This window comes from Megalops cyprinoides, chromosome 3, assembly GCF_013368585.1.
Source record: "Megalops cyprinoides isolate fMegCyp1 chromosome 3, fMegCyp1.pri, whole genome shotgun sequence".
In the NCBI taxonomy this organism is placed as follows: Eukaryota; Metazoa; Chordata; class Actinopteri; order Elopiformes; family Megalopidae; genus Megalops; species Megalops cyprinoides.
The window spans coordinates 33,321,717-33,344,464 of NC_050585.1; the positions used below are offsets into that span (position 1 = coordinate 33,321,717).

A 22,748-nucleotide genomic window follows, 5' to 3' on the forward strand; every position below is an offset into this window, starting at 1 on the left:
AGCATTACATGCAAATACCAAAAGCAAAGCAGAAACACAAATAATCTGGCCCACATAATGACAACTCCAATGACAACTCTAATGCCACCACTTTTACCATGTTGGTGCAAATTGTTTGACATCACTGATCTGTCAAACTGTTATATGAAACAGAAGAAAACTCCTTTATTTACCTGTCACCTATATATTTTTTATAAATCTAAAACAATATTATTTCTTGCAGGAAAAACACATCAGGTCATTCTGCCATACAATTTTAAACAGAGACCTTCCCAAGACACATATTATACACATGCACACACTTTCCCTCTGACACACATCAACAAACATCAACCCTCAGACTCCAACCCTCCCACACGACTGTCGTCGATTTTTATTAACAGTCCACACAACTAAATTGGTATAATCCCAAACAACATAATTCAAAAAAAAAAAAAAAACTGAAGTCGAGAGAACTATAAGCACCGCCCCCAGCGCAACGCAATTGGCTGATGAATATGCTGTAACTTTGGTCCGGCAGAAGTTGACAATTCGCTCCCCGGAAAAATGCTGCTGTGTGGGGAGCGAGAGCGAAGGGGTAGGATCCTTGCCTGTAACTGTTAAGCTTCGTTCTCAGCTGTTACAAGATCACCCCACCACCAAACAGCCACTACCACAACTGACAGTCGAAAATTCTCAAATTTGCCGTCACCCCGGATAATGCTCCTTTCGGCAATCTCCAGTTCAAAATACTAAATTTACGTCTAAGCCCAATCAGAATGAACGTCAGTACGGACTCCTCTTTGTCCAGCTCATATCGTATCTGTAACAACTGTCAGAAAGTGGTCGTGGAAAAGGTAAGTTGTTTTACTCAAATAATTTATATTGCACTGCTTATGACATTTTTGTTGTGAAATTTGTGTCGCATGTTCTGTTAAAGACTACCTTACCGATGCTTGCAATGGAAAAATGTCGTGGATAGAGACGCGAGTTCAGACAGAAAACTTTACATTATAAGTTCCAAATCAATTAAAACTATCCATATACTTCCACTGTTTCTTCTCTAGTGGATTTGTTGCATTACCGATCAGTATGATACAGTGTAGCCATTTTGTCCTGCTCAGTCGGTTCCACTAACGCATTCAATTATTTGTGCTTTAGTGAAAACGATAACGTTTTTGTTAGGGTCACTAAGTCAAAAAGAAGTACAGCTTCTTGGATGCAGGACGATCTCATGGAGAACTGTTTGGGTCTAAATTCGCATATTCTGTGCAGACACTGTGGTTACGATGTGTTTTGTGTAATGTTGATGTGGCTTCTTTTGAGTCTGCGTCAGACTTAGGCAAGTTCGATGTGCAGAGTACTGTCAACGGTAACTTAAAACTCGTAATTTATTCAACATGTCTCAGTACTTTGTTGCTACTGCGCCCGATAATGTCGCTAGACGATTTCATGTTTGAACATATTTTTTTGCGAAAATAAATAAATGTATAAAAATCTGAAATGAAAAATAATAATAATAATAAAACGATGCCACATGAAGCAAACATCAAAACTGCACCAAAACAGACGGACACATGCGCTAAATGGGACCTGCGTTTCGTCATGATAGTACCGACGATGGAATAAGATAGCATGCTACGTCCCACTATGGTGAGAGGAACACCTGCTCGATTCCAGAGACGAATACGCCTGAAACTCGAAGGGCTGAGGGTTGATGATGTAGATCTTAGCTGTGAAAATCTCACTTGGGTAGAGGAATCTACAGCCCTCCTTTGCGTGGCTATTTTTGGTGTCCATTACTTGACCTGGGTGCATGACAGAGCTGAAGTCAGCTGAAGTCCTGACTTCAGACCAGAGGTACTGAAGAAGTGACTGTGTGTAAATGCTCTGTTTCACAGCCAGGGGAGCAGAGGTCTACGCAGTGAACCTTACTTGCTCATTATTATGCGAATCATTGTGTGGAGGCCAGTTTTGTACCCGTTAGCAAAGAGTTTTATTATGTCTGCTTTATAGCTGGCTAACTGAGCTTCATTTAGTTTGTGACCAAAGTAGACATATAAGGAGATATCATGGTGCTTAAATCAAGGTAGATATAATCGATATAACTGGACCAGAATTACGAATAAACTAAGTGGAAAAATATTATGAATATAGATTACAAAACGACATCACTGTGCAAACGGTGTGAAAGGAAAAACAGAAATGTTTTGAGGACCCTTGTTCCCCAGCAGTATGAGCTTAGACAGTGATTCTCATGGGCATTTCACATTAGGAACAACTGATTACCTCATAGTGTAAAAATGTCTGCACACTGGAGCTTCTCGCCAGTTCCTTTAATCCCCAGTTATTCTGGCTAAGATGAGTTATTGGAGGGGATGTCTAGTGAGCTTGTGTGAAATGTGAGAGACAGTTGGTCAGATACCCACGACGAGGTAACGCTGCCATCAGAGTGCTGTGGCCTAAAACACGCAGACAGGCCATCTTGTAAAAATGCAATGATCTACACGGAGCTTATTTCTTATAACCCAAAGGTGTGAAGAATAGACCGTCATGGGATTCTTTCTTTGCACTATAGATAGTTAGTAACGGTATGCAGACAATCTCATGATAGTTGTGTGCTGCAGTAGCTATCCTTTCAAAATGGCAGTTAAAACAGAGTGTGCATCAGCACATTTTGTGACACATCCCTTTTGAGTTCTTGTTGGAATGGGATAATTATTCTCCAAAATATTCTTCTTTTCACTCCTGTGCTTTTCTTGTGACAGCCATTTTATTTTAGCTTAGACACACAGAGACAGAATTTTATGATGTATTGCTATAGCAAATGTGTTGCACTTTTAAACTTTGGTACAAACTGAGTGAAGTTCACATTCAAACTGCTTTTGTTGGTCAACTTATTTAATCTAAAAAGCAACAACAGCAGAGTTTCAAGTTCTCTAAAGTACAGTTTCACAAGTGACACAAATAACTTCAAGTGTACCCAGCAATGTAGCAATGTAGATCATTTCATGTTTCAAACATTCTTGCACTGTATGAATGTGGAGTTATTACTGTATGTGTATGAAAATGACAAAAACTCACATCTGTAAATTTCATTTTCTTAGTATGAAAAAGGGGCTTTTAAAGTAGGAAAGAAGGCCTATCTGGCAGCAGTGTCCTCACATACTTCCTTCTTTAAAGAATACCGCAACCCAGTGATTTCCCCTACTTTTTCATGACTTGTACCACCCTTGAGTGAAGAACACCTGTTTTTGACTGTACTGTAATTTGATGTTCTGTGTGCTGGCATTGCACTTATAGAGAATTTTTTTACTTAAAAAGAAAATTGATTCGGCTTCAGAAGATCTGACTTAAATATTTATCTCATAATCACTCTGATTTCATAATAATTCAATCTGAGATTACAGCAGTGGTAAATAATTCCTTAAGGTTCAAAGTAAAGATAAGCTTGTGGCCTGGAGATACTGTTAATTGCATTAGTTGAATGTGCATTGCATTGCACCATTTCACTTCCACTGCTTCCCATGTCTCTTCATGTGGGGTTGGGGCGGTGTTATTGATGTGAGGGTAGAATTAGAGTAGTGGGTAATCTGGCGTTAAACTAGCTCAAGTACTTTGGGGAAATTTTTGTTGATATGGGGAATTAGCCAATCATGGCATGTGGGGTGGAACATGGGGTGTGCTTTGCTAAAGACTGTTAAATGGCTGAATGATGCCATCAAATAACTGAATCAATTTTTGCAGTGTGGAAGAGACCAACCAATCCAGGTCACCTGAGACATAGTCAAATTTATGTCTTTATTTGACTTTGATTTTGTTAAACACATCCACAATCTGACATAACAACCCATGAAAGGGAGCACAAGGCAGTCATTTTTTCTGCTTAACTGAGAGTGAGTATATAAATCCAGGAGGAATTGTCTACTGAGGGCCTGCCATTGCAATCATGTGCTACAGTCCTGGCGTTGTTTGTAGGGGGAAGTGGGATTACACACATATGTAGTAATTACAGTCAGTTCCTTCCTCCCTGACTGCAGCCCCACATTGACCTGGGTCAGCTCCCTCCCCACACACTGGTCTGTTGGGTCAGCATGTGAGAATCCTTCCCTAGCCTCAGCTGGACAATGGAGGCAGTTTCTTATCATCATTATTAAGCAATCTAAGTTGATTGAATCACTGTTCCATATCTGTGTTCTGCTACATAGGTCAAATGAGTAATTAATTGTCAGGGCTCCGCCCCCTTAGCTGTGGTGTTTCGTTTTTCGTTATTACCGTGTTTGACTCTGCCTGCTCTTCGTCTTCGTTTTCTGCCTGCCGTCTTGTCCCGTTGCCTGATCTCCTGCCTGCCCGGTTCCTGACCCTGCCTGCTCCTGTTCCCGACGTTATCAGTAAACCCTCCTGGAACCTGAAGCTCTCTTGGTCTGCAACTGAGTCCTTACCTGAGCCGTTACATTAATGATTCTCCACATGATAAAAATGATCAATCATCTGCATCTGGGGGAGGGGCTGCTGAACAATTGTTTCCTGCACTTCTGATTGACAAAACTGACAGAAAAGTTAATAGGCAACAGAGGGAACATGCAAATGAAGCAGTGAACATTTAATGAATTAACAGGAGGGGTACATTTAAGCACAGAGGTTGCTCCATAAATAAGTGCACAATAACAGGTTTATGTAACTCTGCCTGCAGAGTTGCTAACACAAAGCCAAAGGCCTTTCCTAGCTACCAACTCAATGCCGCAGTGGTTTCACTCCCACAGGTGTGGGATGATATAGCATCTCAACATGAGACATTGCTAAAAATGGGAAACTATCTCACCTATTTCCTCTCATTTTTTCTACTCTTGAAATGTGGTTGGCAGCCCGACACCACCCCACTTCAAGAAGCTCAGCACATGTATATCCCCTCAAGTACTAGCTGATGCCCTGCTTGTCATTTCTGAAATGTCCCCGTTCATGAAGATATTTGTTCCCTTTGTGTAAACAAGAGTTGAATGATCATGTCAAGGGCCATGAAGCCTGAGGATATGAGTCTACTGGAAGTGAAAACAATCAGGCATGGATGAAATTGGAGCTGGCGATTAGATAGCAGGGGGAGGGGGGAAGGGGTCTGATAAGTCTGATAAGGTCTTACATCTTGTAGTTTTATCAACTCTCTTTAACAGTTTTTAGGAACTTTTGTCACCTTTTGGTTCTGCCTGTGACTGTTGCCCACGAGAGAGGGAAGAGAAATAGGAATCAGAATAGAAGAGAGCACTAGAAATGTTATTTAAAAAACGTGTTTTTCCCTTGTCTGAAACAGAAAAAGGCATTGATTGGCCGACGCTCACCCAGCGGTCCCAGCTCCTTCATTCCAGAAGATGAGGTCAGTTTGCGGGGCCAGTCGCTCACTTGCTTGGTTACTCCCTCAGGTAGCTTGGTTCTAAAAGCTCAGATCGTCTCAGAGACGTCTTATGTATCTGCATGTTTGTGAGATTTTTACAGTTTGCCAAGGGGGATTTATTCATCTATTCTCTCTCAAATGAACTACATGGCCATTATTTCCTCCCTGCACTCTAGATCTTGGAGGCAGTGGATGCCAACACGGAGCTGCTGCTGGTGGAGGCCTATTCCCCATGCAGGGGGTTGGACCACCTGACCCAGGTGATGAGCCTGCACCCCCACTACCTGCAGACCTTTCTGCAGAGCCAGTTCTACTTGCTGTGGATGGATGGGCCCCTACCCCTGCACTTCCGCCACTACATTGCCATCATTGTGAGTTCCCTTCATTACAGTTTTCATCTTAGTTTTAAATCTAAAACATTTTCATTTCTGCAGTGGATGTCAACCTTGAAATGTGTCCTTACTGTGCACTCCATATGGCTTGGTCATGGTTAGGTTCAGGTTTGGTCAGGGTTTGCACATTGACTGTCAAGTGAGGTTCTGTACATTAGAATATGCTATTCTTCTCTCCAAATCCATGCAAGCTATGAGCATATATAAAGAAATATTGTCATGAAGGAGCCCCTGTTTTTAGAATTGTGGGTCAGGTAAAGGAGAAAATGTCAGTGAAAGGCACAAGAATTGATGGGTTGGTTTCTATTTAGAATTGCTTGGCAAAGAGTGCATCTGTGTTTAAGACATGGAGTAGGAGGGTATGGTGTAGAGTGGTGATGATAAAGTTCTGTAACTAAATATAAGTGCAATTTGCCATTAATGTTAGCATTTTACAAGGAGTGACACAGCATGTGCAGATATACAATGATGAGAGGGAGGCTGTGGTGTGATGTAGGATGGCAGTAAAATATAAGAATGCAAAATGTATAAGCAGTATATAAGTGTCTGGAAGCAACTGAAAATTGTTAAGGTTGTTTGGTTTACAATGCGCTGGTAGGGTCCTGAAACCTCCCTCTTTCCCACTAGGCAGCGGCACGACACCAGTGCTCGTTCCTGGTGGCGATGCATGTGCAAGAGTTTTACCAGATTGGGGGTCCAGTGGAGTGGCTCAAGGGTCTGCAACACGCCCCCGAGAGACTGAGGAACCTCAATGAGATTAACAAGATCTTGGCTCATAGACCCTGGCTCATCACTAAGCAACACATTCAGGTAGCACATGCACACACGTTCACGCTTACACACACACAGGCCACACATACTCACACACACAGACACACATAGAGGCATATACATGCACCACACATACACTCACATTCATGCGTGCATTCTGACAGACACCCTCACACACACTGACATGTTGTGTATGACACTCTGTCCTTGTCTCCTGTGCTCTCAGAAACTCGTGAAGACTGGGGAGAATGGCTGGTCCCTGGCAGAGCTGGTGCATGCCGTGGTGCTGCTGGCCCACTTCCATGGCCTGGCGAGCTTTGTGTTCGGCAGCGGCATCCACCCGAAGGGGGATGCCCAAAGCCACGACACCAGCTTCCAGCCTGTCAACACCTGTCTGTGTGACTTGGCAGAGGATGGCAGCGTAGAGCCAGAGGGGATCTTCAGCAGCAGCCCCCAGGTGAGACACAGAGAGGGGAGAGGGGTTGAGGGTGCCAGAATGGCGTGCTGGAACTCAGTGAATCCACTCATCCTCAGTGCAGTCAGTGGGGCCTCATTTACTGGTAGCACCTTTACACCAACCAACCTTTTCATCCTCTGCCCTCAGATCACACCTGCAACACATAACAGGGGTCATTCACATGCAGAGAAATTAAACTGGAATGAGTGAGAAGTCTTAGTGTCCACCATGTCAGAGACCTGTGTTTTATGGTGCAGTGTATTTACAACAGCTTTTGTTGGTGGTGTGTTTCAGACGCTAGATTCAGTGAGCGAACTGGAGGCGTTAATGGACAGGATGAAGAGGCTGCAGGAAGAGCCTGAGGAAGAAGAGGCCTCACAGGAGGAGATGGCCACTCGATTTGAAAGGGAGAGGAAAGAGAGCCTCCTGGTGGGCTCAGGAGGTACTGCAAGCTCTGCTGCACAGATGAATGCTTGAGTCTAAAATCACAAAACACTTGTGAAAGATGAGTTTTTTTATTACAATCACGCCACAGAATATTTTATTGTTCAACACAACTGCCAATTGGTTCCCTTTATTCACACTATTGCTACAGTGAAAAGGTGAGCAGAGTGCCACATTCTACTACCAGCTACAATATGGAGAATACTCTGTTGCCATCCATACCTTCCTCTTTTTTCAGGCATTCTGTAAAAGAGGGTTGGTTTGCCGTACAGCATGGTGTTCCTGACTTAGAGAACACATTTTTAAGGATTTTGTCTTTGTTTTGAAGTGAAACCTCTTGCCTCCATGACTGAGCATAAAAATGGAATTGCATCCGTTTTTTGCACAGCTGTAATATTACCATAGTTGACAGAACTGGAAAATTGCTCCAGAAATGATCCCAGTGATATCTGTTGTTATCTTTCAAGGTTATTTTTACAGCTATTGTTGTAGTATGACTACCTCAGTTCATTTGAACTCAAGTGACATGAATTTTTTATCATTATGGTTACATTTTTAAGTGCTGTTCTGTGTAGAGGGCATTAATCTGCTCCTTGGCTCTCAGCAGCTTTTGAGGACAAGGTGGAGCCAACATCAAATGTCTCTCGGTTTGTGGAAGATTCCACCTTTGGGTATCAAGATTTTGCCAGGCACGGGGAGGATGACATGCCCACATTCCGCGCTCAGGTGAGCCAGTCTCCCACTGAACAAGGAGTGTAGCCGCTACCCCTTTCTGCTGCCATGACCGCCGCTCCACACTGCTGACCTGACCAGTCCTTCTGTCTCTTTGTGTGTGTCACTTACTTCATCCCTGGCAGGATTACTCCTGGGAGGACCATGGCTTTTCTCTGGTGAACCGGCTGTACTCCGACATTGGGCTCCTGCTAGATGAGAAGTTCCGCACGGTATACAACCTGACGTACTACAACATAGCCAGCCACGAGGGTGTGGACACCACCACGCTGCGCCGTGCCATCTTCAACTACGTACACTGCATGTACGGCATCAGGTGAGAACATCGCCCGCATGTGGCACCATGCATTCCCTCACTAACCGCATCCTGCTGCTTTTATGGCAGCTCCTATGTCCTGGATCAATGCCTAACTATGGCGTCGTGCTTCTTCACCCAATCACCTTCGGTGCTGCTGTGAAGTTGGCTCATAGTTGGCCCCCAGAGATCTTTGCTCCTCCATGAGAGGGCTTTCTGGGGTTTTTCCCATGATTCTCTTCAAATAGAGGCATCAGTTACCCTTCACTTGGGGAAGACGCCGGTCAGACTCTTTGATGCATGAATGTATTGCACTGTCACTCCCACCATGCCAGGTACGATGACTATAACTATGGGGAGGTTAACCAGCTGCTGGAGCGCAGTCTGAAGGTCTACATCAAGACGGTGACCTGCTACCCAGAAAGGACCACATGCCGCATGTACCACAGCTACTGGCGCCAATTCCGCCACTCTGAGAAGGTGAGCACAGGTGCAGGACTCTGGTTTGATTGACTTCTGTATATGCCCATATTCAGGTATGTGTATTTGTAACTGATTCTCTGGCTGCAGGTTGAAGTCACTGGTACACTGTTTATCTTCTTTATTCTTTACTTCTGTACATGGTACATCTGAATTCTTCAAACTGTAGAATATTTTCAACAATGCATAATCTTCAAACTTTCATTTTATATGGTTAAAATGGATTATATGTCTCTTGGGGGTTTTATTTACCTGTTTGTTCATTTGTTCTTATTTCATGTTAATAAGGTCCTGTTTTAAAAGTTAACCCCTGAATTAATCTGCAAAAAGGACATTTTTGTGTAGTAACCTTGTATGTCCTCTCTCTCAGTAACCTACTATTTCCCCCTCTCTCTTAGTGACCTTGTATCTCTCCTTCACTCTGTATCTACCCTCTCCCTCAATAACTCCTTTTCAGTGTCTTTCAGTAACTCTGTTTCCTCTTTAGGTCCATGTGAACCTGCTTTTGATGGAGGCACGGATACAGGCAGAGCTCCTGTACGCACTGCGAGCCATCACTCAATACATGACCTGAGAGGACAGGTTTAGGCTCGGGACCCACACTGCATCACTGCTCAGTGTTACCCTAGTGTCTGCCAGGGTGAAATGGGCCGGGTGCAGAGGGGAGGAGTTGTGGTGAGGCTGTGATAAACCTGCTATCCAAATCTTTTCAATGGCATGTAGTTCCCTAGTGTACCCCAAAGGAGAGCACAGCACAGTACTTTTAACCTTTTCTCCCTTCCGTAGAGAATCTGTGAGTAGAAAACCTGTACTACTGGCTCCCCTTCTTATTTGTAAAAGAACACAGTGGAAAAAGTTTTGGGGCAACTACAGAATGTCTTTTTTCAATTGTCCTAATTTACATTTGATCTCTTTTTGTGCCTTTTGTCGGAACTGGTTCATGTGAAAGAGCAGTGCATTTTGTGGTATAATATGTTTATATTGGCCTGGAAATTTGAAATCTTTATTGTGAATGCCAAAAAGTTTTTTGAAGTGCAGTTTTCCTCACAAGCTCAAACGGTCTTATGCAGGATCTCAGAAAACCATGGTCATTGTAATTCACAAATGCACAGCCCTGTAGTTCATTAAGGTTACTGATGATATGAGGTACATCTTACATGAAGCAGGAAAGAAAGGTCTAGTGCTATATAGTATATACAACATAAGTTAATCTTCTACTAAAAATACTTTAGTAGTAGTACTTTAGTAATGCTTCTACTAAAATGAAAGATTCTGATATTTTTTTCACAAAAGCATAAACATTATTTAATATAATTTTAAGAAAAATATAATGCCACAAAGAAAAATAAATCCTCACAGTGAGAAAACACTGAAGATTTTGCTTTTACTCTCCACCAGTGGCTTTTATAGCTTTTTGGTCTCATTGGCCAAAATTGTGGCAATTGCCTTTTCATTGACCAAAGAAAAATAGTTGTTGACTTAACCCTCTTTAGGGGCATGTTTAGGCTACTGTTGGGAGCTTAAGGCCTAATTACCAATGGATTCTGCTACAATGGTGACACTGCTATGTGCAATGTGATAGCAAGATCAAAGTAAGACAAAGCAGAGTAAAAATAAACATAGCAGGACTGAATAGGACTAAGAATAAAGTAAGTAAGACTAAGCAGAGTAAGATGAAACAAACTCCACAGTTTCGTTTTTCTTTTGAAGGTACAGGGCGCTCCTATCCTTGCTGTACATGGTACACAGTTTTAATGTGCAATATCTATCTCCTTCCTGTCTTACAATTTTATAAAAAGACTTGGGAGGAGAAAATGTAAAAACGTAAAATTCATGTGTTTTGATTTTTATATTTTCTACATTATGCACATTTTTGAAGTTCCCATTTGAGATGGGATTTCAACTTGATGTGAGAGAGGAGATATGTGTGTTCCTATAAGTTGGTTTTGACATATGTTGTATGTCAGATGAATTAATGAATGTATATTTCTACTGAAAACTAAACAAGAAAACATTTGAGTAAATTACTACTGGTTTCTGTCATTTTCATTTTTAGTTTCAAACATTCAACATGAAAGTCGTTATATGGAGAGTAATGTCAATGTTATAACAGCTAATTGTGAAACATGCAAAACAAAACAATGTCAGTATTGAGTGCTTGACTGCACACTTGTAATTTACTGGACTAAAGCTTTGAGTCTACACAGCCATGGTTTCATCTTATAGAGTTTCATATTCATATAGGGTTACTGTGCAGATTATTTCAGAGGAATGATGAATATATTTTATTTCCATTGACTCAAAGATGACAAACATGTCTCATATCAGCAGGAAGACACATTTCAGAAGTTGAATAAGCTACGTACTCACTGAATTATGACTCATGATAGGCTGTAGACAGTAGATTACTCCATACTTACCATTCATAAAACAAAGCACTAAGCCATAAACCTTATTAGGTGGGAGATCCACACTTATCACCTTCTTCCCTCTTTCACCTCCTTTGGGGTGTTCCAAGCCCTCCTGTCTGTCTGTGACCCAGGAACTGGTCATTGTAGTTCACAAATTTAAAACATTAAAACCAAGTTTGCATAATCGCACTTTATTTACTCTTCTGAAATCATCTCAGTATTGGCCCAAGGAAGAGGTGTGTCTGATTTTTGTACAAGTAGAAAAGGAAGAAATTTGATTGGCGATCAGCTCCAAAGACAGTTGTGGAAAAAAAATGTTTGTGGCACATACAGTATGTGTTAGCACATTTTCCTGGAAAAAGACATGAAAACTTGAATTCTCACTATTGTGATTTTCTACATAGTGGCAGTTGTAGGGAAAATCATTTATGAAGTAACTGGTCACAAGCGGCCTTCTACAATTTCATTTTTGCCTTTTTGTGAAAATGCCTTTTTTCAAGGCAGCCTCTTTGGCAGCTCACATACGCTTTAGTGCCTATTCTTGGTTAACCTTGATCTAGTAGAATTAACCATAAGCTGCTCTCAGTAGTGTAAAAAGAACCATTAACATATGTATAAAAATCTTTTAAAAAAATTTTAAAAAATACAAGAATGATTAAAACCCATGTGACTGTTGTAGCAATGTACCCAACAGAATAGAAACTTGAGCTGGCTTGTGTTAGGCTGACACAAGAGCAGAATCCTATGGATGTGAAATAATGGAGCACTCAAACAGGCTGCACTCCATTTCTGTGTTAGCTAACATTATGTGTGTAAACCTATGTTAGGTAGGTGGGTTTTGATGGCTTTTAAATTTGGAATAAATGTTTTTATTTTGTTTTTTAATGTATCCCATACGTGCTGTCCTCATAAGATGCGGTGGGCAGGCATGCTCAAACTTCACAGCCTTCCAGTTCTTTCAAATAAAAGCCGTTGAAACAACTTCTGATTGCTTGGTTTTCTTAATTCTGGTAAAAGTGCTCTGAAATTAGAGTAACACTGTAATGTCAAGGAAATGACATTCATTCTTGCCAGCTGTGATTTCTGCATTGTTCCATCAGTTCTACTCAAACAAAAGAGATGTGTATTTACACTCATTATATAATTTTGGTACATTGCAGGCAAAATGGTACAACCACTCCAGATCACAGTCAATACGTAAGAGTATTAAAACTTGCCCAAAGGGACTGCATTTGGCAATAAATCATTTAAATTAGACTCTACTGTTTGACCCATATGCACTAATAGACCTTCAAAGCACCACTTCAACCATTTTAAAATCCATTAGAAAAATCAGTGGTGCACAATGTTCCCATTGGTGTTCACAGAAGCTCTTTTGAGGGAGAAAGTTTAAAAAGGGAGCATTTTAATTAATCAGATTCAGCAAGATATCTAAAGAAGTCTGAAGATACTATTCTCATACCCAAGACAGTTGATCCATTGCCATGCAATGTTACATTTAAAGTGATCCCAAATGATCCCAAATTTTTGATGTATATAAAAAATTTCCATGAATAATTAATTTTTGCTATTCTTGACAGTTCATTCATTTTTAATCCATGTTATAGCCTTTGTTTCTGTCAAAAATATTGAATAAATACAGAAGTCTGATAGTATACAGCAGCTATTGATGTTAAGTGCACATTGTGATGAAGTAAAATTCAACCACCCCATCAGCTGCTGAAGAGTGATCATTATTTAACGTGGCATGTTTTTTTTTAATTGTGCAACAGCATTCAAAATATTTCAGGTGAATTATCACATAAAGGAAAATTCTCAACTTCCCTGTTTTCACAGCTCACTGTCCTCGAGTCATAACGTAGATTTGCCTTTTTATTTTGTGACGATATGTATTTATCTGTACTTAATACTCAGGCAAATTTCTCAATCAACAAACGCGGACCTTCGGCAGCAATACATCAAATCGCGTTTAAAAACAGTACCATGACCAAAAAGACTGTTTGTCCCGAGTAGCTTTCCTTACAGTTTGTGTATCGTCGCAATGATTGTAGGGAGACCGTAGGGAGGTCTCACCAGTCGCTCGAAAGGAAGGTATAATCAATTTGTGAAAACAGATCGACAACTCTTAGATATATCTATGATATTTTACGTAACTTGTACCTATAACGTAATTTATGTTCTGTTTGGTTTCAGATTTAGTCTGTGCGCTCAGTGCCTAGCTAACGTTATATTATGTAGACAATGGGCGAACAAACCAACATCGACGTTGGCTAACGTTAGCTACCTAGCCAACTAGCTAGCTAAATATCTCAAGACTGGCTGTCTAATGTTAGCTAATTATCTCAGCGAGATATCTTCCCAGAAAACAACTTCTTTTTTATCAAGCCCATTAGCTAATAATGTTATTAGCAATGTTGTTGCCAGAATTAAACCAGTAAACCAGGTGCCCCACAAGCTAAGGAATCTAAACAAGATCAACGTGTTCGCTTACGTTAACGTGCTTGCATGCTTGATGTTTGCAAGATGTTTGTAACAGGTATTCGTGTATAATCACACTGCGTGCGGAAATATAGATTACTTTTCTAATTTTATTCCTAGACCAGAAAGTGAAAATATGACCACAGCGGCAAGACCGACGTTCGAGCCGGCTAGAGGCGGGAGGGGAAAGGGGGAAGGAGACCTCAGTGCCCTGTCGAAGCAGTACTCCAGCCGAGACCTACCAGGCCACACTAAGATTAAATACAGGTGACGGAAAAGTCAAGATAGCTACTACCGCAGAGTTGATGTCGGTGTTTACTCATGAATTGTTACTCCTCGTAAGATTAGCCACTTCGGCTACCGTTGGCTAGTTGTACACAGCTAATGTTCAAACAGTGAAACGTTGGCTAACTCAGTCCAGCGAGTGGCGCAGCCTGCTAAAAGAACAGAAGACAGTCGAATCGTCGCACTGTGTCCCATATAAATGTATTCATTCACGTTTTTATGCATTTCCCCCCTGGAATTGCATTGAAATAAGAGACGTTTACTTCACCGCTAGTCCCTGTTGAATGTCCTTGTGTTAGGTGAGTTTTTAACTTCCTATTCTTTCTGGTCCTCAGACAGCCCACCCAGGATGCCCCCGAGGAGGTGCGTGCACGGGACTTCCGCAGGGAGCTGGAGGAGAGAGAGCGGGTGGCTGTTCGGGAGAAGACCAGGGAGAGGGGGCCGAGGGGTGAGCTATGTCATTACTTCTGTTCTGGGGCAATGAAGAGCACTCCTACACATGACCCACACCCCTCTGTATTATAACATGCTCATTCTTGAGAGTGGACCATGAGTGGAAACTTGATGGTGAATAGATGAATCTATCACTAGGCCAAGCTTATTTGTGGAGGGTCGCAGACCCTATAACAGTTCCCTGAAAGTTATTTGAGGTATTTTATAGATATTGTCCAGTTTCATGAAATGAACTGTTGTCTGCCATTTCAAAGGCTACATAGAGACCTAAATGCATGGAGTAACTTATCAGGATTTGTTTTGGAGTCAGAAACTCTGGCATTCTTGCCCAATTCTCAACAATTTCCTGATCTGTACTGTAGCAGTTTTTCATTTCAGGGGTGGTTAGGCATAGTCTGTCTACTGTACTTAACAAACTCAGGAAGGTCTCTTATTGCCAGGAAGGTCTCTCACACTACTGTTGGGTGTACATAAGCATGAATTAAACATTGATGGTTCAGCCACTGGCCATTGCTTGCCAGTGGTAGGATGACAAAACACTCATGATCATGGGGAAAAAAGCAAAACTAGAGTACAGGGGCATGTCGAAGTAACAGGACAACAATCAGATGCCTCACTTAAAATGCAAAACGCCATGCAGGAGGTCAGACCTAATAGATTTACTGTCTGTAGGTTGAGCAGGCCTCTGACTCAGAATTGGTTTGTTGGTGATGCTATCATAAAAGCATGAAAGGTAAAGGGCATATTTAGAGTTGTTTGTGTTGTCTTACTTTGTAAGAAGCATAAGGATATGAGCTGGCCTCATTTACAGTGAGCAGAACATTGTGACGAAGAATGCACTTCTTGACTGTTGTCACTCGCCTTTTCTGTTGCTTGCAATTAAATGTCCTGCTTTCTTCCTCTCCTAGAACACACCACATCTTCCTCTTCCTCAAAGAGACCCCGCCTGGATCAAATTCCAGCTGCTAACCTGGATGCAGATGATCCCCTCACTGATGTAGGTACTTTCATTGCACAGCTTTAGTGGTTTAAATTGGAACATCTCTTGAAAAAATGCCTGTTCACAGTTGCCACGGGAGGCCTCAGGAGTGAGGTCCTTTGCATGCAGTTCACTTTCTCTCTGTCCTTAAGTCAAGAAACCTAATTGGGAGGACAGGTTTGATGGTCATGTAGAGGAAGTGTATTTGGATTCTCTTTAATTGTAATGGCGAGCTTAGTTGGGCCGAATGGCTTGTTCTCGTCATATTACATTCTTATGTTCTTATAATATAAGTTACTATATTAGAAGAAAAATCACATATATGTGTTGTGTCACAGGAAAGCAGTGGAAGGTTATCCAGACTAATGAAAAGTTAGTTTGAGTGAGAAAAAGATCGTAAGTCCCTAGTCTCATGTAATTAGTGACACTGATCTTAGGCACTTCCTCCCAGAGCTTGAGAATGTCATACCGTTATGGTCTACTCTCCCACGTTTTCTGTGTGCTTTGTGTTTTTTTTTGTTTTTTTTGAGCCATGAGTGTGTAATTCCGTCTGTGGCATCTGACCTGTTCATGTGACAGGACGATGATGAGGATGAAGACTCCGACGAGGACAGTGATGACGACACCGCCGCCCTCCTAGCGGAGCTTGAGAAAATCAAGAAGGAGCGTGCTGAGGAACAGGAGCGCAAGGTGAGCAGCAGCATTCCCACACCTGCTCCACTGCGAATAAGAGCGCCCTGCTGTTCTTAGCTCATGGCGGTTCTCTGACCTGAATCTAACGTGACAGTAGGCAGTGCCAGCAGGTTATAGCAGCAGCTTAGGTTAGAGCCTCATACAGGTGTTGCCCTCACTCTGGCCGGCAGGAGAGGGAGCAGAAGGCAGAGGAGGAGCGGATCCGCATGGAGAACATCCTGAGCGGGAATCCTCTCCTCAACCTGGCGGGAGGGCCGCAGCAGCAGCAGCAGCAGCAGCAGATGGCACAGAGCCAGGCGGCCTTCAGTGTCAAGAGGAGGTAACCTAAAAGACGTGCTCATGCTCATACTCATCACGTACATACTCACACACAATTCATAGAATTTTTAGCGTCAACAAGTGGCAACCCTGTTTGCTAGGCAGGACCGTGTACACAATCATGTACAAACACACACGCATGCATGCATGCACAATGTCTCCAAAAACCCTTGACCACCTTTAGCCTCAAAAGCAGGTAACTGCACTTACTCATTTATTATTAATGTTAGACATGTGTTTGACCAAATGTTTGCATTGGGCTTGGATGAGGATTACCAGGGGTGCCTCTCACATACGTTTTTGTCCAGTGCGTTCCTTGGGTTACATTTTAGATATTTCTCAGTGCATAAAATTATAGCCAGGCTTTGAGGCATTAAAATGAGGTTAAACCATCATGTTAAAGTTTATTTAGTATGCTTTCCAGAAATACTTCAGTCTTCAAAACTGAAGTCTGAGGGGAAAAAAAACTTGGGGGGCCTTTTATATAGAATGACCTTCATTACTGTTGTGAATCCAATAATGCCCTGAGCGTATTACTCTGAAAATGAGATTAGTCAGGGCAAAGCAATCTGACACAGAAAGATTAAAAATTCTGGTGGCCTCTCCTCAGGTGGGACGATGACGTAGTGTTCAAGAACTGCGCCAAGGGCGTGGACGACTCAAAGAAGGAGAAGCGGTTCGTCAATGACACGCTGCGGTCAGAGTTTCACAAGAAATTCATGGAGAAATATGTCAAATAAAGACTGCACCCAGAGACGGTCACCCTCTGTGTGGTCAGTCAGTGGGCAATGTCTGTGTGAAACAGGGATTTTTACTGATGGTCACACCTGAGGTAAAAGAAGGCTGATGCTTACCATCTACCATTCAGATGCATGGTAAGCTCCAGATCTGGGTTGAGAAATAGTTTTACGCTTATTGGGTAGCTTAATCCCCAAGTCATGATGTTTGTTCCCTGAAACAATTTAAAAATTTGACAGTCATTTTCCTTCTCATGAAACTACATACTTATTTTTTTACTTTGTTGAATTTGCCACAGGTAAGCTCAAAATGAAGTTGATGTTCTTGTATCAAATAATTTTATCCCCTCTGAAAAACTGCCCTGACTGTGACTGGACTTTGGTCTAAAAAGATTTTTTTCTTATTTTACTTGCATTTCTGTTATTATTGGAAAGTGCTAAATATTTGTTAATCTTAGGAATAAAGTTTCTTTTGTAAAATCACTGGTTTATGTTGTCTCTTTATTAACAAAGTACAGGCAAAGCAATTGCAACCAGAACTAGTCTAAAACTAGAAATGACGCATAACTTTGTACATCATCTTCAATAAGGGGTCTTGGACATAACCTCACTTTAGGTTAGTGCACCAGTTACAGTAGACATTTTTCAATGGAGAAAGGGCCTGTTCAAATTCAGATTTGTTTTTATGATTGTCAGGAAGATATATATTTGAAATTGAGACTAAGATAGAAATTGTATCATCCTTTTGCTTTTGGAAGTACATCAACAATACAAGTTCTGTCATCATACAAATCAGCTGACCTACAGTTTGGACTGTACAAGAACACTGAAATGTGAAAATCTAACTTGGGCTCCTACATTATTGCTTTCAAATTCCCTGGAGAACAAGCCATTTGTAATGTCATGGCAATGAGATACAGAATGAAACATTCATAACTATGCCAGACCACGAACTAGTATTAAATTCTAACTTTGAATGGCACATTTAAAGTGTAGCTGCATATGTTCACTTTCTCCATCATTTTTCTCAAATAAAAATGTGGTCCCACGTTGATTTATTCAGCTGTACTTAATGAACCTTTTGTTAATCTATCTCTACATTTTGCATGTTTCCTGAATTTTACATAATTTCCTGAATATCAGTTATTACTTATGTTTAGAAGGTGGAGTGGTGGTTAATTGGTGATGGTACTATTTTCTTGTTTGGAAAAAGTGAACCAGCAGGTCAACACTCAGAGCACAAGTGTGACTTCTTACCTGTGTCTAAATCCTTTCCCAATCCTTTCTGGGTTAAGTACCTTGCCCAGCAGGGAATCAAATCAGCAACCTTTTGGTTAAACGTCCTGCTCCTTAACCACTATGCTACACTGCTGCATGTCAGAGTGACATTCACTTACCATCACACTGGTTTCATTATGTAACTGTAAAGGCAAATGTCTTCTTCATGGAAAACATCAATGCCATGGTTTCTCATGTTGCAGTTCATCAGCTTCGAATTTTACTGCATGTTAATAATGTCCAGATCACAAGGCTCAGTTTTTACTTGGCTAGACATTAGAGCAGTTCTATTGGTTATTTCAAGAAATTCATTGAGGTCAATTTGTGGATTCTTCCCCTGGTGAGTTTTTGTCTCGTATGAGTTGTGATCAGTACTGGGCTCAAGGTGGTCATCTTCAGTCTTTGTTTTAATATGTTTCAGTGTCGGCAATGAGTCAATTTGTTCTGACCTAAGACAGTCACCCGCAGGGTGTGTGTGCTTTCAGACAGGATGGTGCAAGGACAAGTTCTAGTGGAACGGACCTGTAATGCTCCATTAGTGTTTTCAAGCTTGTGTCATGCTGTCTCTGTGACTGATGTAAGGTGCCCCTTTATCCTCTGCACTGAGTGATGATAGGTTGTCAAGGGGACATACAAGTTTCATTTACATTTGTGAAGAGAGCTACCTTTACATTTGGCTGGTTCCGTTATTCATGTCCACTATTAAAACTATTTAATTTTGGAATAAATATAACTATTTATTTTGGAATATATATGATGTATCAGCCATTGCATTAGTTTTCTCCCTATTAAAAATGATAATTGGTTTCAAGATTGTACTGCCACCTAGAGATTAATTCAGTTAGTGCAGAATATTGTTTTATGCAATCAGATGCTGTCTGACGCATTTGGCAGAGCATCTAAATTCATTATGCCTCAAATAGAGTCAGTTAATTTGTTAGCTTTTGTTTAAAATAATGCACTACACAGTTAAACTGCCACAGTGCAGTGTGCAGAGCATCATGTAGAAAGGATTGCGAATAAATATAATTAAATATAATTACAATTACTGGTTGCTGCCCCGGCCAATGGAAAACAGAAGAAGGAAAAACTGAAATAATAAGATGTGTATTAAGAGGCTGAAGGTCACTGGATTGTGTCCTCTGGCTCAGGTCCCCATTAGAATTGCTGATTCCATAGCACTGGCTCCCCGGTCCAGTTCACGTTTAGAACAAAAGCTCCCTGCCATGGCAACCTCTCTGTGTCTCTCCTCTCCTGCTTGTTTGTGCACCTTCCTCTCCACCATCGCTGCCTCACATCTTTATGCCCTAACACATTATCCATTTTGCTCTGGTTTTTTTTTTTTTTTTTTTTTTTTTGTGCTGAGAATTTATACATGACAGACATGCATAACATAGACTAGTCAGATCAGGCAATTACAGGACTACACAGTCTGCATGCTGTTCCTCCCTGTTCATATATGACCATTTGGTACCTGCTAAGATTTTGCTACTCATTGTTTGGAGAAAATGTTGGATTGCTGTGTCCAGTCATGCCAGTCAACATTTACATTTACGTAATTCTAAATCCCAACAGTGCAAGTTCACTTCAAGGCAGTTTTGGAGCCTCTCCATTATTTAAGTGTATGAAAGAATGAAACGCGTGTGCTTTGAGGAATTTTATTTTCATAGAATGAAAAAGACCACCTTGAACAATGGCATCCATATGATTATTAGTCATTTGCATCCTTTTACAGTTCAGTAAGAATAAGAAGAATAAAACGCAGCCTCTACAATTCTCACAGGATGAGCGTATTCTTCTTACAATGCTTTTTCCCCTCTTTGTGCAAGCCTGTTTCTGGAGTCAACACCTGAATATTAAATTTGTCTCATGTGACAATGTCTGCACTCTCATAGGTGATGAATGGTGTCCTCTGATGCATTTGCATGCAGGAAAAGTAGGCTATATCCTCTAGTAAGTGGGAGAAAACAGGACAGAGAGGCCTGGACTACCTGCGTCAAGCCTCCCATAGAGTAAAAAAAAAAAATGAGGATCCTGTGATGATGTGTTCTTAGAGTAATGATATAGTATTAGTACCATGTATCATAGAACTTATTCTTACAAATACTCAGTACTAGTGTGTTCATTTTACATCATTTTGTAGGATGCAGGATAGGGCCCTACAAAATAAATCAGGTGACTTGGAGCTGTTTACAAAACCCAGAGGAAGTGCTTGGTTGGACTTGTTGATAACATATTATTCAGTGCCATGATGTGCACTCAATGTGCTTTTGGAAGACCAACCCAGATATCTCAGGGTTAAATTCTCCAGATCTTATTGACCAGAAGCTTTACATGGACAGCACAGTGACATAATGCAGTTTGTCAGCCACTTGTGGATTGCATGGATGACACTGGTGGAGTAAAGCATGTCCTCCAATGAGCAATCACGCAAATATAGTGTGTGGTGCAACTTATAGCATTAAAAATAGTCATTGGCTGCAGGTGAGTGTATTCTCCTCTCAGCGCTCCTGCATTAGTGTAGAGGGTGTTGTGGTGAGATGAGACTAGTGTACAGTTTGCAAATGTGGGGTTAAAAGGGAAAAAGCAAAAAAAAAAAAAAACTTGTTTTCACACTCCAATCAGAAGAATCAGTATTGAACCAATCCTCTTTACTTCCAACCGTCAACTGTTGGAGGTGATTCGGGGTTGTTGTATTTCATGGCCACCTACCACCTCAGGGCCAGTATTAGAGACACCCCCCTGTTTATTTTATTCCAATTGTCTTGTTAGGCATCTTGCATAGCATGCTGCTTCTAAAGTGCAAGAAAGAATGAGTGCAGTTAGTCCCTGTGGTGCACTATTCAGCATATACTTTAAAGGCAGACACAGTGCAAGGGGTGCTGAGTCATAATGCATTTAAGTATAACCCTTCTTTTTAAGTGCTACTTTTTTCCTCTCGCTCTTCTCTCCACATGCACCACAGCCAACTTTTTAAGAAAAGTTAGTGGGCCTTGCTCATACTTTTATTCCACACATTAAAATAGATCTTATTATGTGGGCTTCCCTGTTCCCACTTTGCAACCACTCCATAAGATGAACTTGTCTTTCTCTTTTTCTGTCATTTCATTACTGTACTGATCTGACGTGTGGCTGCCTCAGCAGCTGTTGAGAACATTTCAATGAATCACTTTACAAAGTGCAACAGTGAAGCAATGGCCATGATTTTGGGAGGCTCACAGAGCAGAGAGGGAAGCAGTGGTGGTTGTACTTAGACCACCTTTGCTGATTTCCCACTATTCTCTGTCCATTAAGGCACCACTTCATCTGAACTTGCACACAGCATATCCAAAGTAAAACCTTATAATTACAGAAACAACTCAGTCTCCAGGCAACCCTGTGTATCTGTAGGTCAAGATGTGCCTTTGATTTGCACCTTAATGATTTACTCATCAATTCTTCTCCTGAGAATTACTACTGAACCAGTGGAAAAGGAGCCAGCCAGGGGTTGCTGAGCCAATTATCCAATGATTGGCTGATTTCCTGATAAGTCTTTCATTTTATGGACAGTTGCCTGTTTTACACCAATTTCCTTTCATCCATTGTCACCATGGTCTCTGTGGCATCACATTCCTGCCCTTGCCCATCCTCCCCATCATTTGAGACCCTAAGGGTCAATGGATTCTGACTCAAACTCTCAGCAACCACTTTATCACGACATGATTTAGATAAGGATTATGGCTGGGAAAACTGATGATCCAGGATCAGATGCTAGGGGTGGTGCATACTCAGAGGAGGGTGCTTGCCTCCCTGCAAATCTACCTGTCAAAGAGAGCCTGGTGAAAGAACTTCTGGTAAGACAATGTGTCCCTTAGCTTTATTGATATTCATAAAAGAAATTGCCATTATAGTATCTGGTTACTACATGCACTTAGACAGTGATTGATTCATGAGCGCTGCTGCATAAAATTGACCAATTATGTGTATTGTTACTCTCTAGTAAGTACTGGGATGGTTTTCCAGACCCAGATTAGGTTTACTCCTGAATTTAAAATTACTTTGAATGAAAATCCCCATCCAAAATTCTGTGTTGATCTGGAGTAGGCTTTTTGAGAACAATGTTTGTGCTGATTAAAATTCTGAATTATTTGTGTTGTCTTGAACTACTACACAGGTTTTTGCAACCATGGTCACATGGTTG

At 41.3% G+C, this 22,748-nt stretch overlaps 2 protein-coding genes across 3 annotated transcripts; both read left to right on the forward strand.

Annotated features, from left to right (window-relative positions):
• Window positions 1–553: 553 nt before the first annotated feature.
• Window positions 554–9,777, forward strand: LOC118774954 (sestrin-3-like). 2 transcript variants are annotated; one of them, XM_036524588.1, is made up of 10 exons: window positions 554–836; window positions 5,285–5,347; window positions 5,542–5,736; window positions 6,385–6,567; window positions 6,755–6,985; window positions 7,280–7,427; window positions 8,034–8,155; window positions 8,287–8,477; window positions 8,792–8,936; window positions 9,424–9,777. In XM_036524588.1, the coding sequence occupies exons 1-10, from the start codon at window positions 759–761 to the stop codon at window positions 9,508–9,510; spliced, it is 1,443 nt and encodes a 480-aa protein (XP_036380481.1). In that variant the 5' UTR covers window positions 554–758; the 3' UTR covers window positions 9,511–9,777. The 2 variants fall into 2 exon arrangements, with proteins under 2 accessions (XP_036380481.1, XP_036380482.1); XM_036524589.1 differs by having other exon boundaries at window positions 8,037–8,155.
• A 3,602-nt stretch (window positions 9,778–13,379) lies between these two features.
• On the forward strand, window positions 13,380–17,651 carry cwc15 (CWC15 spliceosome associated protein homolog). Its single transcript, XM_036525169.1, has 7 exons — window positions 13,380–13,438; window positions 13,946–14,092; window positions 14,446–14,558; window positions 15,472–15,560; window positions 16,122–16,232; window positions 16,406–16,554; window positions 17,164–17,651. The coding sequence occupies exons 2-7, from the start codon at window positions 13,962–13,964 to the stop codon at window positions 17,291–17,293; spliced, it is 723 nt and encodes a 240-aa protein (XP_036381062.1). The 5' UTR covers window positions 13,380–13,438; window positions 13,946–13,961; the 3' UTR covers window positions 17,294–17,651.
• Window positions 17,652–22,748: the final 5,097 nt, after the last annotated feature.